A 19,496-nucleotide genomic window follows, 5' to 3' on the forward strand; every position below is an offset into this window, starting at 1 on the left:
TTAATTTAAAAAAAAAAAAAAGCAACTTGTATGTAGCACTACCATTTAACCACTTGCCGAAACGAAACACAAGAGGCCAGAATGCTAACAAGTTCTTCTCCTATCAATGCTGCAACCTCATCTTAAATCCTCTAAAACCTTATGCAAGACTTTCAAAATTCTAATACTTTTAGGTGATATCCTGCATTCATCATCTACAACGTCAGTATTAATAAGGTCAAACAGAATTATTTGAACTTGTTTTGACGGGGTTTGTAAGACGAATTCTCGGAAAAAGCTCAACCCATAATCATCTACTATAATACTCCATAATTTCATAGTGTCGCCTATGTTTCCCTGACAATGGCAAAGCATGTGAGTCAAAAGATCATTTACTAAACTATTGCATTTTAAACAAGTCTGAGGGAATGTTCGTGAATAGAACCTTCCTATGGCTTTAACGGCGGAAGCACAATAAATATACATAGTCGGTATTATTTTACTTATTTTCCATAAAGCACATGGCTCATTCACCTTAAGAAGACAGTCGGCTCGATGCTCTTCTTCATCGTTACACAAACTGTTTATAGTGTCAAGTCCTGAACATAGAATAATGTTCTGTTTAAGCATTTGTTTCCACTTTTGTTTCGACGGAAATAATCCAAGAGAAACATATCTTACCAAAACGTGGAATAGATTATATTTCTGTATAAGCCTATAAATATCTGGTATATACCCCTGTGTCTGTGTATCATAGTTAAGAAAGCGAATTAACCTGTTAGTAAACACTAGTTTCGCAAGGTAATGTATAGGTAGTCTGCACAGCTGGCCAAAAAATTGCAATTTCTTATAATCAATTTCACTTTCAATTGACGTTGAGCCGATAGCACTTAAAGTAAAGTCTGTGCTGGTACTATTTGGTAATTGCTGGATAAACCTTAGGCAAAATCTGTGGGATCTCTCAAGTTGAAGTAAATCTGTAGACGACATATTATTCCACAGCTCACACCCATATAAGCCTTTTGGTAAAACCACCGCTTTGTAAATTTTATACAATGTGATACAGTTCAATCCCTCTGGGTGCAATCCACTATTAGAAATTCCTAAAAGTGTACCTCTCAATTTCACACCAGCCTCATACATTAGCTGTCTAGTGCTTAAATATCTGTCTGTCTTAATGCCTAAATGCGTATAATCTAGAGTCATTTTTATTTCGCTTCCGCCTATGGACCATACTTCCGGTTTCGAGTAGAAACTTGGGGTTGCATTGAATACCACAACTGCACATTTACTGGCATTATATTCGTAGCGCCACTGACGGAATATGTATAACATATGTCAAGCATAATGCTTAAGGCCCTACTTGAATATGATATGAGTGTCATGTCATCTGCCACGGTTGGTGATGATATATTCATGTTATACATGCACATTCCGCAACCACTTTCTTGCAGCTTTATGATTAAATCATTTATGAAAAGAAGATAGAGTAGTGGCGAGCTTTTGCCCCCCTGGCGAGTGCCTTGTTCTACTTTGAACCATTCCGATGCAAAGTGTTGATTTTTTACACAACTGGTCATATTTGTGTACAGTTCAGAAAATGCTAAAAGTGTTGTAGAATCTAGCCCACTTTGGGTGAGTTTGTAGAGGAGTGAAGAGTGCCACACTCGATCAAACGCTTGCTTTGCGTCTAGAAAGCAGATATGAAGTTTGCTAGAATTTTCTTTGCTAAACCAAATGGATTCTCTTAACACAAAAGATGTCATTAAGCAGCCAAGCTTTTCCTGGAAGCCACCTTGTTGTGGACTTAAGCTTTGTAAAATAAAAGGTTTTGTTCTTTCTACGAGGACCATTTCAAATAATTTAAGAACAGTTGATGTAAGTGTTATTGCACGGTAGTTGTTAGGATCGTCCCTGCTCTTATTCCCACCCTTGTGCATTGTCAGAATAATTCCACGTTTCATTACGTCTGGTATATATGCATTTCGAAGCATACCGGTAAACAAGGAAGCCAGTATAATTGATACAAACGCACCGCCATATATTAGATGCTCATATGCAATGTCATCAGCTCCAGATGCTTTTCCCAACGGGCATGTTTGCAACATACTTGTAATCGATTCCGGCACAATCTTGACATTTTGATCCGGTACAGACCTGTTTAATGTTTCGCGTACTTTCTCTTCGACAGTTGTCTTCCAGCTGGAGTCATACGTGGAGTCAGCAGTAGGTGTATATAGTTTCTTAAAGTAGTGTCCCCATTGTTCTGTAATTTCCTGTTGGTCCCAAAATACCGTGTCATTAAATTTCATACCGGCGCCTAATTTACGGTATGACTGTTTACGTCTATTATTAACTAATTTCCAAAACATGCGCGAGTCAAGCTCTGCAGTTTGGTCGATTTCCCTGTCTAGTTCTGTCATGTATTGTGCCGTGCAATATCTGTGGTATCTTCTAATTTCGCGTTTGGCCGATTTGTATTCCGTATAGTGTTCATTACCCTTTTCTTTCGGTCTTCCATGTTGGCACCATGTGTTCCTCCTGTGAGTCATATTGTCATGCAATTCAGTCAAACGGGAATTCCAGTAGGGTTTTAAATATGGTCTAAAGCGCTTCTTTGGAAAAATACATCCTGCACATTTATTGAGGGACGAAGATATTATCTCGTAAAACTTGTCTATATCTTGATTGTTAAGTTGTTTATGGGCGTAATATTGGAGGGAAGAAATATCTTTTAGCCTGCGTTGGAATTCCGTCACTTGCACATCACTTACTTTTTTCCAATTAATTTTCATATTTTCACTATCCGTAGCGATGTAGTCTCGTGTCGCACTGATTGGAATTTCTAATTTGCATAACACAGGCCTATGCCTTGACACATTTAAACAACTGTCATCCATAACTTCACAATGAGTAACACAATCATACATCTCAACTGGTATACAAATAAAGTCTATTATACTTTCGTAACTGTTATCATATGTTACAAATGTTGACTTTGTGCCGGAGCAAATATCTAAACTGTTTACAGGAACTAAATTTGTACATTGTACAAAATGAAAGAACAGCTGTTCTCTGTTAGATTTTCTGACCTCTATGTCATATGAAGCATTGAAATCTCCAATGAACCATGTCATACCATTCTCTGCATACATATTATGAAGATTGTATAATTTATCAATATAATCATTATAAACAGTGATTGAATGATTTTTGCATGGTAAATATACTTGAAAAATGTATACAAATTGTTGTGGTGCTATCTGTACTTGAATACCAACAATATGGTCATCGTCTATAGTTAACGGCGTAACATATCTATCGAGCCTTTTATGCCAGAATAATGCAACCCCACCTTTCCCTATTCTTCGCTTACTTGGTATATTTAAATCATAGTCCGATACAGCATGATAGTTATAATAGAGACTAACAGATTTAAGGAAAAACATGTTATATTCATACAACCAGTGCTCAGCAATACCGCAAATATCAATATTGTTTTTATGCAATGCTTCACTTAGATAGCTAGCACTTGACATAATACCTGTCGCATTCCATGTAAACAGATTAAGTTTCTTTTTAAAATACATGATTACAATTTATTGTACACTTAACATTTTTATGCTAAATCAGTCTACATCAACATCAAGTTCTGCATATCTGTTCTCAGATTCACAACTCCAATTGCTTTGATAAGAGTTAACGTTTTGCTGGCTATTCAGAGGTGAATAACCATTCCCCATATACTGACTACGTTGACCACGTGACCTCCATGGCTTGCATGTGACTCCTGAAGGCCAAAACCCGTTTTTATTCAAGAGTGATATGTTTTCGTCATTTTCAACATTTAGACGTATAATAATACTATTTGCAGTACGCTTAAGAGGAAATATGCGCACCATAGTTACTTTTACACCTCTTCTGGATACATAAGCAGATAATTTTGCTTCTGTCATTGTATTTTTAAAGTACAATGACAAAAGCAAGAATTTCTTGGGGCAATTTTGGCCCGATTAACTTGTTTCATTTAAATAATACAAACAAGGTCTTATAGCTGTATAGCGGTACTTATCTTGAGATCTGATAGACAGACTATGGGCTTATGAAAGGGACATTAAAACGATTCTGTGTAATAGCAAATTACTATAATTTACCGAAAATGTTGTAACAGTGAAACCCCCCTAAAATTAATGTCAATCAACAGCTGATGAAACTTTAAAAAGTTCATGTCAAACTTTCCCAGCTAGTATGCAAGTGTTGACATTTCATTGAAAATGCCACTTGATTTTGTATTTCAACAGATATCGCATAGCGAGCATGACAGAAAATTAATTATTCATGTTTAGAGTTGTTAAAATGTTTAATTACGATATTTTCTTCTGATCTTGAATCGATTCGAGCGTCATTCCAAGTAAGAATTGTAATAAAAGTTCTATTGACGCTCGGTAACATTATAACTTATATAATGTTCTTTTGTAAGACATTGCGTGGAAGGTAGGTCGCCAACGAATAGTGTGTTTAGCGTTTACCAGATTAAAGGGAAAAAAAGGAAGTAATATTCTTTTTCTTGATGTGATGTTCTGAAATAAACTGTGAAGTTAATTAAAATTATTTCTTTGTCAGGAATCATTAATTGCACAGCTGTAGATGATATAAATTTGTAACTATAAATTTTGTATCCAGTACAAAATAAATTTGAAATTTGCAGCTAAAAGCCTTAGTGGAAAAGAATTCCAAGATTCTCAAAAAATTACTATGCATTTCAATGAATTCATTTATATTCAACATCTTTCCTAGATAACTCGATTTCATAGCAACGCTAGATGTAGATATGGGGGTGGGGGTGGGGGATTGATGGCGAAAGAAGTCTTTAAATGTAAAGCAGGGCAACTAAAATATCTTTCTTAACTTAAAATATGATGTTTAAGAGTTTAACACCTCCAATAATTCTAAGTAATGCCTTAAAATTAGCTTGCAATTTGCAGATCTTTAAAACTATGGGTAAATATCTAAAAAAAAAAAGCACACGGGCCAGTAAATTTTATTTCTTTATATTAAAGACCGTATGTTTATTTACAACTGTGAGAAGTTTCATTGTAATCTACAATGTAGAAACATATCTTTACGCGAAAACGATATCAAGATTGTGATTTTCCAATAGACTCCCATTTTGAAAGCTTGTGTGAGGTGTAGCAAAAATCAGGCACATGATTTCTTTGCCCAATTTTCAAAAGATATTCTGAAGTTTGAAAAATCGGGGTTTAATCAAATTCTATATTTTAGAAAACTTTTTGATCTGAATGTCCAGAACTACCTCAAGGGAGCCGAGTTCTTTGAATGCGGCTTTACATATGCGATATTTATGCTCGTTATGTTTTATTTTAATTTATACTTATTATATGATTGAATTTTGTCATAACATCTGTACAGAAATGGAGAAATAAAGAATAATAAAAAATTGCTGGAGTCACGATATGAAAGTATTTTAATGACATTAACATTTATCGATTCGATCGATCAATATTTCATATGTTAAATTTCATTTGCATCGACAGGACTTTTCACTTTGTAATACAACAACTTAAACGTTTGAAACTTAACCTCTTCTTGATGTAACTAAGATATCTTATAAATGATGTAAATATATGATATTACAGAAACTATACATCGATCGAATCTACATTACTCCTGCAGGAACCGAATTAGCAAATGCATCATTGACTGGGAATAAAGAAATTATTAAATTGAACAAGTTTGCTATTGTTTATACTGCAGTTAATTGATTATAACAGTTCTGTCAGGATTGGATTTGTCTCGAAAGCTACCACAAAATGTACACTTATACCCCGTATATATTTCTCATCGATGCTGATTATGCCGGGCTTCTTTGTCTTAAGGTAAATGTCTCTTACTTTGAATCATATATCCCATATCTTATGTGTTTTCCTAAAACAGCTTGAGATATACACTCATTCTATGTTAGGAATTTTTCTAGCTGGCTTCTGGAAAGTTACGGTTTCTATAACATACGGTATCGTATATGAACCTGTTGTAAGCGTAGTAAGTACTATTTTTGCATCAAAAATGATTCTCTACTTGCTGTTTAAAAATATAATAAATATAAAGTTTGTTTATTTCAATAATATGAGGACGGTTATTGTGACATGTTGTTTACTATATAATGGCTGTGTAACGGCAAGTCATTGAAATAAACAACCGATCCAACCGCAGTCAACATAATGCATGTTAAAGCATTAAAGCAAATGATATTTAATAATTGCTTTTAATAGGCTGCAATCAATAATATGGCATGACTGATCATAAAGCAAAGCCACTAAGTATCAAATTTTTAAACTGATACCATTTCAAACCTTAATAGCAAAAGCTTTCAAAACCCATATAAATTCACCTGCAGATGATGTTACTCATTTTAGGTTACATGGTTACAAATTTGTTTATAAACAAATACAACGTCAAATCTATAAATAGCGCCATTGATAGTCTTCAACAGCCTTATGCGATAGGTGAACAAACACCTATTGTTTGTGCCTTTATCAGGACGTGTAAATCTTTTATTTCATCTTCAGAAAGGTTATTGACGCAAATTGCTATAATTTACTGAAATTTGATAAATCCAGTTTGTTTACAGTCGTCATTAGGCGTAATTCTGTCAGGACTTCAAGGACTGTTTGTGAAATATTTTCTCTAGGCTATTCATAGACACTTATGAAACTTTTGTTTGTTTTGTTTGTTTTAGGTTAAGTGCCGATTTTCAACAGCATTTCAGTTGTAACGGCGGTTTAACCTTACGAATGTTGCTAGATTTTGTACCAGTACTAACCTGTCATCCGAAAGTAACGGCCAACTTCTCCACATGAATCAAAGTTGGAGGACGAAATGACTTGAGACACAATGTATTTTATCAAATCGTCACGGACAGCACATGCCTCGCCTGGGGATCGAACTAACGATTTCGTAATCCGTAGATCTAAGCTCTCCCATTTGAGCTTAGCAGGCAGGCTGAACTTTCTTTACAATATCTTTGAAATAAGGAAATTTTCTCGAATAGAAAACCTGAGCAGTGGAATAGCTCATAAGTATCAGATATTAATTTCAGTACATATATTGACAATGAATATAGCAATGATACACATTTGTAGTTTCATATATTTACTTCCCTTATGCATGCCATTTTCCAAGGATGGTTTGCCCACAGTCGGACTGATCTATTTTTATAGATAACAGATTAATTTGATTACATTAATCAATATTATATTGGTAAATTTTAAAGCATGTCACCTTTTTTCACTAATGCGCGTTCATTTCTTTTTTCAGACATTAACTGAGACTATGTTTTAGAAATTTTATCTTTGAAAAGTATAAATAAGCCGCGCCATAAGAAGACCAACATAGTGGCTTTGCGACCAGCATGGATCCAGACCAGCCTGCGCATCCGCACAGTCTGATCAGGATCCATGCTATTCGCTTTCAATGCCTATAGCAATTAGAGAAACCGTTAGCGAACAGCACAAATTTACTGAACTATGATTATTTATCAGATAGCAATTGAGTTTTAATTTATATAGCAAAAGAAACAAAAGAATTTCTTGGGGCAATTTTGGCCCGATTAACTTGTTTCATTTAAATAATACAAACAAGGTCTTATAGCTGTATAGCGGTACTTATCTTGAGATCTGATAGACAGACTATGGGCTTATGAAAGGGACATTAAAACGATTCTGTGTAATATTATTATTATTTATTTAATATCCTCCACAATGTGAAGATTACATATAGAAGAAGTATACAAAAGTATAACAAGATAAAGAAACATTACAAAGTACAAACTTCAAGTCATATCAACACATATAAATCAAATACATTATTAAACGATCATTCTGCAAACAAATGTAGATACAAATATACATAATATAAAAAATGACTTATACTGACCTAAACCCATACTGAAATAAACCTAAACCTGAACACGTATGTGATTTAGGATGCGAGTATTCCAATAAAAGTAGGTAAGAAGCCAACAAAATACTTTCAGATATGCCCGCACAACGAATCTTAACATAATTATGTCTACATGATTGTTTATGTAAACTTGTACAATTCTCATTACAGCTCTATTCTTTATGCTAATAAATAAAGCTAATAAGACATACAGTCATGTATACCAAAAGTTATATATTAAGAGAACTACTGTTCTTTTATAACTGCTTTCTGAATATCTTACGACACATTAATATCATACTTAACTGAGAAGCATACTTGAACTTAATTTAAAAAAAAAAAAAAAGCAACTTGTATGTAGCACTACCATTTAACCACTTGCCGAAACGAAACACAAGAGGCCAGAATGCTAACAAGTTCTTCTCCTATCAATGCTGCAACCTCATCTTAAATCCTCTAAAACCTTATGCAAGACTTTCAAAATTCTAATACTTTTAGGTGATATCCTGCATTCATCATCTACAACGTCAGTATTAATAAGGTCAAACAGAATTATTTGAACTTGTTTTGACGGGGTTTGTAAGACGAATTCTCGGAAAAAGCTCAACCCATAATCATCTACTATAATACTCCATAATTTCATAGTGTCGCCTATGTTTCCCTGACAATGGCAAAGCATGTGAGTCAAAAGATCATTTACTAAACTATTGCATTTTAAACAAGTCTGAGGGAATGTTCGTGAATAGAACCTTCCTATGGCTTTAACGGCGGAAGCACAATAAATATACATAGTCGGTATTATTTTACTTATTTTCCATAAAGCACATGGCTCATTCACCTTAAGAAGACAGTCGGCTCGATGCTCTTCTTCATCGTTACACAAACTGTTTATAGTGTCAAGTCCTGAACATAGAATAATGTTCTGTTTAAGCATTTGTTTCCACTTTTGTTTCGACGGAAATAATCCAAGAGAAACATATCTTACCAAAACGTGGAATAGATTATATTTCTGTATAAGCCTATAAATATCTGGTATATACCCCTGTGTCTGTGTATCATAGTTAAGAAAGCGAATTAACCTGTTAGTAAACACTAGTTTCGCAAGGTAATGTATAGGTAGTCTGCACAGCTGGCCAAAAAATTGCAATTTCTTATAATCAATTTCACTTTCAATTGACGTTGAGCCGATAGCACTTAAAGTAAAGTCTGTGCTGGTACTATTTGGTAATTGCTGGATAAACCTTAGGCAAAATCTGTGGGATCTCTCAAGTTGAAGTAAATCTGTAGACGACATATTATTCCACAGCTCACACCCATATAAGCCTTTTGGTAAAACCACCGCTTTGTAAATTTTATACAATGTGATACAGTTCAATCCCTCTGGGTGCAATCCACTATTAGAAATTCCTAAAAGTGTACCTCTCAATTTCACACCAGCCTCATACATTAGCTGTCTAGTGCTTAAATATCTGTCTGTCTTAATGCCTAAATGCGTATAATCTAGAGTCATTTTTATTTCGCTTCCGCCTATGGACCATACTTCCGGTTTCGAGTAGAAACTTGGGGTTGCATTGAATACCACAACTGCACATTTACTGGCATTATATTCGTAGCGCCACTGACGGGAATATGTATAACATATGTCAAGCATAATGCTTAAGGCCCTACTTGAATATGATATGAGTGTCATGTCATCTGCCACGGTTGGTGATGATATATTCATGTTATACATGCACATTCCGCAACCACTTTCTTGCAGCTTTATGATTAAATCATTTATGAAAAGAAGATAGAGTAGTGGCGAGCTTTTGCCCCCCTGGCGAGTGCCTTGTTCTACTTTGAACCATTCCGATGCAAAGTGTTGATTTTTTACACAACTGGTCATATTTGTGTACAGTTCAGAAAATGCTAAAAGTGTTGTAGAATCTAGCCCACTTTGGGTGAGTTTGTAGAGGAGTGAAGAGTGTCACACTCGATCAAACGCTTGCTTTGCGTCTAGAAAGCAGATATGAAGTTTGCTAGAATTTTCTTTGCTAAACCAAATGGATTCTCTTAACACAAAAGATGTCATTAAGCAGCCAAGCTTTTCCTGGAAGCCACCTTGTTGTGGACTTAAGCTTTGTAAAATAAAAGGTTTTGTTCTTTCTACGAGGACCATTTCAAATAATTTAAGAACAGTTGATGTAAGTGTTATTGCACGGTAGTTGTTAGGATCGTCCCTGCTCTTATTCCCACCCTTGTGCATTGTCAGAATAATTCCACGTTTCATTACGTCTGGTATATATGCATTTCGAAGCATACCGGTAAACAAGGAAGCCAGTATAATTGATACAAACGCACCGCCATATATTAGATGCTCATATGCAATGTCATCAGCTCCAGATGCTTTTCCCAACGGGCATGTTTGCAACATACTTGTAATCGATTCCGGCACAATCTTGACATTTTGATCCGGTACAGACCTGTTTAATGTTTCGCGTACTTTCTCTTCGACAGTTGTCTTCCAGCTGGAGTCATACGTGGAGTCAGCAGTAGGTGTATATAGTTTCTTAAAGTAGTGTCCCCATTGTTCTGTAATTTCCTGTTGGTCCCAAAATACCGTGTCATTAAATTTCATACCGGCGCCTAATTTACGGTATGACTGTTTACGTCTATTATTAACTAATTTCCAAAACATGCGCGAGTCAAGCTCTGCAGTTTGGTCGATTTCCCTGTCTAGTTCTGTCATGTATTGTGCCGTGCAATATCTGTGGTATCTTCTAAATTCGCGTTTGGCCGATTTGTATTCCGTATAGTGTTCATTACCCTTTTCTTTCGGTCTTCCATGTTGGCACCATATGTTCCTCCTGTGAGTCATATTGTCATGCAATTCAGTCAAACGGGAATTCCAGTAGGGTTTTAAATATGGTCTAAAGCGCTTCTTTGGAAAAATACATCCTGCACATTTATTGAGGGACGAAGATATTATCTCGTAAAACTTGTCTATATCTTGATTGTTAAGTTGTTTATGGGCGTAATATTGGAGGGAAGAAATATCTTTTAGCCTGCGTTGGAATTCCGTCACTTGCACATCACTTACTTTTTTCCAATTAATTTTCATATTTTCACTATCCGTAGCGATGTAGTCTCGTGTCGCACTGATTGGAATTTCTAATTTGCATAACACAGGCCTATGCCTTGACACATTTAAACAACTGTCATCCATAACTTCACAATGAGTAACACAATCATACATCTCAACTGGTATACAATTAAAGTCTATTATACTTTCGTAACTGTTATCATATGTTACAAATGTTGACTTTGTGCCGGAGCAAATATCTAAACTGTTTACAGGAACTAAATTTGTACATTGTACAAAATGAAAGAACAGCTGTTCTCTGTTAGATTTTCTGACCTCTATGTCATATGAAGCATTGAAATCTCCAATGAACCATGTCATACCATTCTCTGCATACATATTATAAAGATTGTATAATTTATCAATATAATCATTATAAACAGTGATTGAATGATTTTTGCATGGTAAATATACTTGAAAAATGTATACAAATTGTTGTGGTGCTATCTGTACTTGAATACCAACAATATGGTCATCGTCTATAGTTAACGGCGTAACATATCTATCGAGCCTTTTATGCCAGAATAATGCAACCCCACCTTTCCCTATTCTTCGCTTACTTGGTATATTTAAATCATAGTCCGATACAGCATGATAGTTATAATAGAGACTAACAGATTTAAGGAAAAACATGTTATATTCATACAACCAGTGCTCAGCAATACCGCAAATATCAATATTGTTTTTATGCAATGCTTCACTTAGATAGCTAGCACTTGACATAATACCTGTCGCATTCCATGTAAACAGATTAAGTTTCTTTTTAAAATACATGATTACAATTTATTGTACACTTAACATTTTTATGCTAAATCAGTCTACATCAACATCAAGTTCTGCATATCTGTTCTCAGATTCACAACTCCAATTGCTTTGATAAGAGTTAACGTTTTGCTGGCTATTCAGAGGTGAATAACCATTCCCCATATACTGACTACGTTGACCACGTGACCTCCATGGCTTGCATGTGACTCCTGAAGGCCAAAACCCGTTTTTATTCAAGAGTGATATGTTTTCGTCATTTTCAACATTTAGACGTATAATAATACTATTTGCAGTACGCTTAAGAGGAAATATGCGCACCATAGTTACTTTTACACCTCTTCTGGATACATAAGCAGATAATTTTGCTTCTGTCATTGTATTTTTAAAGTACAATGACAAAAGCAAGAATTTCTTGGGGCAATTTTGGCCCGATTAACTTGTTTCATTTAAATAATACAAACAAGGTCTTATAGCTGTATAGCGGTACTTATCTTGAGATCTGATAGACAGACTATGGGCTTATGAAAGGGACATTAAAACGATTCTGTGTAATAGCAAATTACTATAATTTACCGAAAATGTTGTAACAGTGAAACCCCCTAAAATTAATGTCAATCAACAGCTGATGAAACTTTAAAAAGTTCATGTCAAACTTTCCCAGCTAGTATGCAAGTGTTGACATTTCATTGAAAATGCCACTTGATTTTGTATTTCAACAGATATCGCATAGCGAGCATGACAGAAAATTAATTATTCATGTTTAGAGTTGTTAAAATGTTTAATTACGATATTTTCTTCTGATCTTGAATCGATTCGAGCGTCATTCCAAGTAAGAATTGTAATAAAAGTTCTATTGACGCTCGGTAACATTATAACTTATATAATGTTCTTTTGTAAGACATTGCGTGGAAGGTAGGTCGCCAACGAATAGTGTGTTTAGCGTTTACCAGATTAAAGGAAAAAAAAGGAAGTAATATTCTTTTTCTTGATGTGATGTTCTGAAATAAACTGTGAAGTTAATTAAAATTATTTCTTTGTCAGGAATACTTAATTGCACAGCTGTAGATGATATAAATTTGTAACTATAAATTTTGTATCCAGTACAAAATAAATTTGAAATTTGCAGCTAAAAGCCTTAGTGGAAAAGAATTCCAAGATTCTCAAAAAATTACTATGCATTTCAATGAATTCATTTATATTCAACATCTTTCCTAGATAACTCGATTTCATAGCAACGCTAGATGTAGATATGGGGGTGGGGGATTGATGGCGAAAGAAGTCTTTAAATGTAAAGCAGGGCAACTAAAATATCTTTCTTAACTTAAAATATGATGTTTAAGAGTTTAACACCTCCAATAATTCTAAGTAATGCCTTAAAATTAGCTTGCAATTTGCAGATCTTTAAAACTATGGGTAAATATCTAAAAAAAAAAAAGCACACGGGCCAGTAAATTTTATTTCTTTATATTAAAGACCGTATGTTTATTTCGGCTCGCCTCCTCATGTTCTTAAAATCCGATGAACAATCTTTCAATTTAGTGTGGCTTTAGTTTGACATTTAAGCACCATAAAACAAATTACAGCTTTTCCAATATTTACGACAACATAAAGAATTTTGAAGGGTATACACATGACACTAATCATATTGTGGTATTCATTAATATCATTTATTTTTCCAAATTCCAAATCAATAAAAAATTATCAAGTTATTAAGATATCCCAGTAAGTTCGTAAAATCAGTTCAATACTAAAGTATCCAATTTATTCATTTATTTTGTTGGGTTTAACGTCGCACCGACACAATTATAGGTCATATGGCGACTTTCCAGCTTTGATGGTGGAGGAAGACCCCAGGCACCCCTTCGTGCATTATTTTATCACGAGCAGGCACCTGGGTAGAACCACCGATCTTCCGTAAGCCAGCTGGATAGCTTCCTCACATGAAGAATTCAACGCCCCGAGTGAGGCTCAAACCAACATCGATGAGGGGCAAGTGATTTGAAGTCAGCGAACCTAACCATTCGCCCACAGAGGCCCCGCTATAAAGTAACCAAAATTAGATATAATGAAGTAATATGACCATTTTGTACTAAAAGGTAGTTTATGTGACTAAGATAATATAGAATACTTCCGAAAGTTGCGTTGCATCTGGTGATATCAAGTATGAAGAAGACTTCGATCTTACAAGTAAAAGTTAAATTTAATATCTTTTAATGGTTTTAACCAAGTTGTTGAATATTTCGTTACGTTGTTTCCGTCTGATCTTGGTTCCATTCAACAAGACATAGAACACCGTTACAATTAAAGATGTTTACTGTGACAAAATAGTGTCAGTCGTTTTCTGAAAATCATGTTCTAGTAAACTAAATTGTAACCTTGCTAGGAAACGTGTTTGCACAGCTTTAGGTAATAAAGCTTCAAATTCTGGTTCTGATACAAAATTACATTGCAATTTGCTGCCTAATCCCTTCTTGAAATTGAGTTCTAACACTCTCACATTATTTTTATGAATTCATCTGTAGTCAACATTTCTGCTAAAAGACTTGACAACTTCACGTTAGTACAAGCACCTGTTTGTTTCGATTCTGTTAATCAAGAATTTAATCCATTTCCTATTGACACTTGATAGTGAGTAGAAAAAAAAAGCCACGTTCCAAAAAAAAAACGCAGCGTCGCCAAAGCCCGTGCCACAGTACACGGACGTGCATAGGCCAAATTTAAATGTGTGTGGTAGGTATCAAGTAGAACGTTTAACAAATATCTTTCATTGCTCTCTACCTATTACGTAAGAATTTTCAAAAGTATTCCAACCCTAAAAAGATGGCTCAATTTGTATGATAAAGAGATAGAAAGCCATGAAAACAAATGTTTCATGATATTATGATATGAATGTGGCTGTATAGCGGCACTAATATTGAAATCAATAAACTTTCTAGCCGCAGACATGTTCATGTCGGCTTTCAACTGGAGAACTATGACTTCTCGCCTTCAAATGACATTCAGCAAATGACATTTTAAAAACTTTGGTCTAATAGGCTTTCATCTATAATACGACACATCTGCATAAAGCAATCTTGTGGTGTCTAGAAATACATGACATTGAAACCTGTCAACAACTAAAGATGATATATACATGGCAGGTAATGTTGTGTTAAGGACATTTGCTGGAGTTGTTGCTGCGCAACCTTTTGCGCAGCTGCCTGTCTGTTACTCACTGATTCTTTCTCGGGGTTAAATATACAGTTGAATAGTTGCGGACCGTATCAGACAATTTGACGTAATCGATTCAAAATGTTTCAGTAAGCAAAATGCTGAAAAACTAGTTTATATCTCATGGAAAGGAAAATGAAATGAAAAACACAAAAGCTGCTTTACAAGTTAGAAGACGTAACAGTTACGAAAATGCAATATACGGTTGCAAGATATTTTGCAAGATGTATGCATGTCAGAGCGATAGTTCATATCTGGCTTTATAGTATATATGCAGGAAAGCATATTTAACATTACAGGCTGTCAGAAATAAACAAAACATATCTGTTAAAATATTTATCTACATATGAATTGCTTTTGTAAAACTCAGTCTAAATCTGAGTATTTTAAGTAATTACGCGGAAAAAAGCATGGATACCCGTGATTTTTATGTTTTGGTTCCGTTGTGTATGATATTTTTTTTTAAAATGCAGGAAATATCTTTAACGCATTGTAATTTGTCAAAAATACTTAATTAACCAGCAAAATATAATACAAATGCTAACGTGATCCGCCTTATGCTATTGACAAATTAACTGATTTTATTCGTACCTTGATTGGGATAAATAAAACTTTAATTTCATCTGAAGATTAATCGTTGACGTCAACTGCCATAATTGAGCCGTGCCATGAGAAAACCAACATAGTGGGTTTGCGACCAGCATGGATCCAGACCAGCCTGCGCATCCGCGCAGTCTGGTCAGGCTCCATGCTGTTCGCTTTTAAAGCCTATTGGAATTGGAGAAACTGTTAGCGAACAGCATGGATCCTGACCAGACTGCGCGGATGCGCAGGCTGGTCTGGATCCATGCTGGTCGCATACCCACTATGTTGGTTTTCCCATGGCACGGTTCAATTTACTAATTTATTTGATAACGATGATACAGAAGTCAGTACGATTTTTTTTCTTCAGAATTTGAAGAGCTGGTGATGATACATTTTCTATAAGTATGTTTTCCATTTAAAACAAATTTGAATAAATAAACTGTTCTAAGGAGATAGTGTCTAAGGAAATAACAAAAAAGGACTATTGAAGTTATTAAGAATTGAGTAGTTCCATGAACAAAAAGATACCAGACAGTCATTCAATTCTTAAGGATAATATAGCTGGGGAACAAGACAAGAGGGCCATGATGGCCATATATCGCTCAACTGAGTTTAGTTCCTTGCTTAAACAAATTTCTTTGCTGAAGCTCCACTAACAAAAACTAGGTGAGTAGCTCATGGTAAAGATTATTCAAGATAACTACTCAAATCTCTATAAAAGTTAAACTGGTGGTCCAAATTTCTTTGCTATAGCTTCAAAAACAAGAACGTAGATTAGTAGTTCAGGGTTAAGAATATTAAAGATGATTACTGAAATCAGTATCAAAAGTTATAAACGTGGTCCAAATTTCTATGCTGTATCTTCAAAAACAAGAAAGTAGGTCAGTAGGTCATGACTAAGACAATACAAGATGAATATTGATATTTGTATCAAACATTATGCTTGTGGTCCAAATTTCTTTGCCAATGCTCAAAAGAACAAATAAGTCTATAACAAGGGACCTCCCGGGCGCGGCCTATACTAACCCCAGGGTCATGATTTGAACAATCTTGGTAAAAAAACACTAGAGCATAACACATACTAAATATCCTAGCTCTGGGTCTTATGATTTAGGAGAAGAATTTTGAAAAGGGTTTTCCCTGTACAAGTCTATTTGAACTATGTGGTTTGGACAAGAAGATTTTCAAAGTTTTTCCCTATATAAGTCTATATAAACCATGTGACCCCCGTGGCGGAGCCATATTTGAAACCAGGGAGAAAATTTGAACAATCTTGGTAGATAACCACTATATGATGCTACATACCAAATATCAAAGGCCTAGGCCCTGCTGTTTTGGACAAGAATATTTTCAAAGTTTTTCCTTATATAAGTCTATATAAACCATGTGTCCCCGGGGCGGGGCCATATTTGACCCTAAGGTAGATAATTTGAATAATCTTGGTAGAGGACCACTAGATGACGCTACATACCTAATATCAAATCCCTAGAACCTGTGGTTTTGGACAAAAAGATTCTTAACGTTTTTCCTTTTGGTTACCATGGCAACCAGAGTTCTGTATGAAATTCAATTATTTGAATATTTTTCAAAGAAGACTACCAAAGGAACATCCCTATGAAGTTTCATCACAATTGGCCAGGTGGTTTAGGAGGAGATGCTGTTTAAAGGAAAGTGTGGATGGACAGGCGGACAGACGCCTACAATACCTCACCCTTAGCATTTTGTACTCAGGTGAGCTAAAAAGCACGAAATAATAGTTTATAACATTTTATTACTTTGCTAAGAATTTATGTTAAATGTTTGTCAGAGTTGGTTGTGACGTAAACAATACAGATAACTAACATTATTATTTCTAATATCTCTCTTAAATACTGCACATGTAGCTTATAATAACTGACTATTTAAATGTCTGTGAACTTGCTCTGCCGTCGAAAATACTATTCTAGTATGCTTATCTCTGTTAAAACACTCTTACGTTAAAATGACGTCACGTTAACGTGCGGTGGCGTCAAAGTTTTTGTTGCGTCCAAGATAGAGCGCTTCTATATTTTGTCTGCTGTTTTAGATTAAGGCAATATTAGAATCGAAATAATTTATAGCAAAATTGTGTTTTAACACTATTTATACTCTCGGGCGGTAAAACGTCGTACAAATAATTTCAACCGGGCTGCGCCCTCGTGAAATTATTACGCCCGACGTATAACCACCCATCGTGCATAAATAGTGTTAAATCACTCATTTGCTATAAGTAATTTCTTAAATAGTATTCCTTTGCATACATTTTCAAGTGTTATTTTCTTAATCTGTAATTTTGAGTTATATTTTTCAGTCCAGACGATTGTTCTAAAACGTATATGAAATACCAAGAATGTAGTAAAATCCCAAATCTTTCTAAAACTTTTGAATTCGTTTGATATAAAATACAGTATCAATAATTACATTGTGTATATTAAATGATATTCAACAACTTACGTTTTAAGATTTTCATAAAATTTCCTGCCTATGAATTTTAGATAAACTTGAAGTGTTGACATTTCATTAAAAATGCCATTTAGATTTAACCAGGAAACAAGAAGAAAGAATGCAATTAAATAGTTATATATAATATGTAATATAGTCCTAAAATCCATCACAATAACACCTGTTTTACCCGCTTTTAAGATTGTCAAAGACCTCTTTTGTTAAGCTGGTAAGAGATCGAAAGCCATGCTTGTAGCTAAGCAGGTAGCCATTATCATAATGCCACATCCTACACTCGGCGAGTTTGTAAGCAATGAAAGTGAGAGATACTGGCCTGTAGTTACTGGCTTTGCATTTGTGACATTTCTTATAAAAGGGAGAGATGACTGCACTTTTCCTATCGCAAGAACGATAGTCATTTCTAGGGATAGGTTAAAGACTTTAGAGAGGATTGATAATATCTTGTGGTGTAGCTCCTTAAGTATCTTTGGCGATATTACATCGGAATCATAGGCTTTGTGGGGCCTCCGTGTCTGGTAAAGGTCGCTAACTTCAAATCAATTGTCCCTTACCGATGTGGATTCGAGCCTCACTCGGGGCGTTGAAATCTTCATGTGAAGAAGCTTTCCAGCTGGCTTACGGAAAGCCGATAGTACTATCTAGGAGTCCGCCCGTGATAAAATAGTGCACGTAAGGTCACCTTGGGTCTTCCTCCACCATAAAAGCTGGAAAGTCGCCATATGAACTATAATTGTGTCGTTGCGACGTGTATTTGTTTGTTTGTTTGTTTTGGGTTTAACGCCGTTTTTCAACAGTATTTCAGTTACGTAACGGCGGGCAAATTTCTTAATCCTTCTTTCCAGTTTGTCACCTTACGTATTTGCCAAAAAATTGAGGAGGTTAGCAGAGAGTGTGGTGACGATAATTCTGATAGGAATGTGTCAATACTAAGACGTGAAGTATCTTAACATATTCAGTGACTGGGCGACTAACATATTATGTCTTATACCAAACGTTCCCTTGACCAGTGAGTTGTATATTCAAAACATTTTGACGGAACGCTATCTAATTTAATCCTGAAACTCATGATCGAAGTCTCGGTAATCTGGGGCTATTGTTGGCGATGCGGTGCGACGTTATAACCAACAACACATAACAAACAAGACATTTATTGTAACTTAAAGCAGTTTATCCTACCAGAATGTTCCTATACAGTTCTTTGAACTTGCAATTGGTTTTCAGGAACTCATATTACAAATCTATATCTGGAATACAGAAATCACCTAACCGTATAATATTGCTTTTTTAGATATTCTAGATAGAGATGACCATAGCTCTGTGAGGGATTCTTCATTATTTACATGGCATTAGCTAGTTAATACCTTTGAATGTTTGGGATATTATTCTTGATTGATAT

General features: G+C 35.0%; 3 protein-coding genes across 3 annotated transcripts in view; all 3 read right to left on the minus strand.

Annotated features, from left to right (window-relative positions):
- Positions 1-19,496, minus strand: part of LOC123564824 (proto-oncogene tyrosine-protein kinase receptor Ret-like) — a 185,455-nt gene that overhangs the window by 126,349 nt on the left and 39,610 nt on the right. The window lies entirely within an intron of this gene.
- On the minus strand, positions 118-9,661 carry LOC128549898 (uncharacterized). Its single transcript, XM_053527642.1, has 7 exons — positions 9,358-9,661; positions 8,777-8,841; positions 7,154-7,205; positions 1,548-3,124; positions 1,095-1,293; positions 514-578; positions 118-336 (listed from the first exon to the last, which is right to left on the minus strand). The coding sequence occupies exons 1-7, from the start codon at positions 9,659-9,661 to the stop codon at positions 118-120; spliced, it is 2,481 nt and encodes an 826-aa protein (XP_053383617.1).
- LOC123524101 (uncharacterized) lies at positions 9,905-11,398 on the minus strand. The gene has a single exon (XM_045302025.2). The coding sequence runs from the start codon at positions 11,396-11,398 to the stop codon at positions 9,905-9,907; it is 1,494 nt and encodes a 497-aa protein (XP_045157960.2).

This window comes from Mercenaria mercenaria, chromosome 2 (assembly GCF_021730395.1).
Source record: "Mercenaria mercenaria strain notata chromosome 2, MADL_Memer_1, whole genome shotgun sequence".
Classification (NCBI taxonomy): Eukaryota; Metazoa; Mollusca; class Bivalvia; order Venerida; family Veneridae; genus Mercenaria; species Mercenaria mercenaria.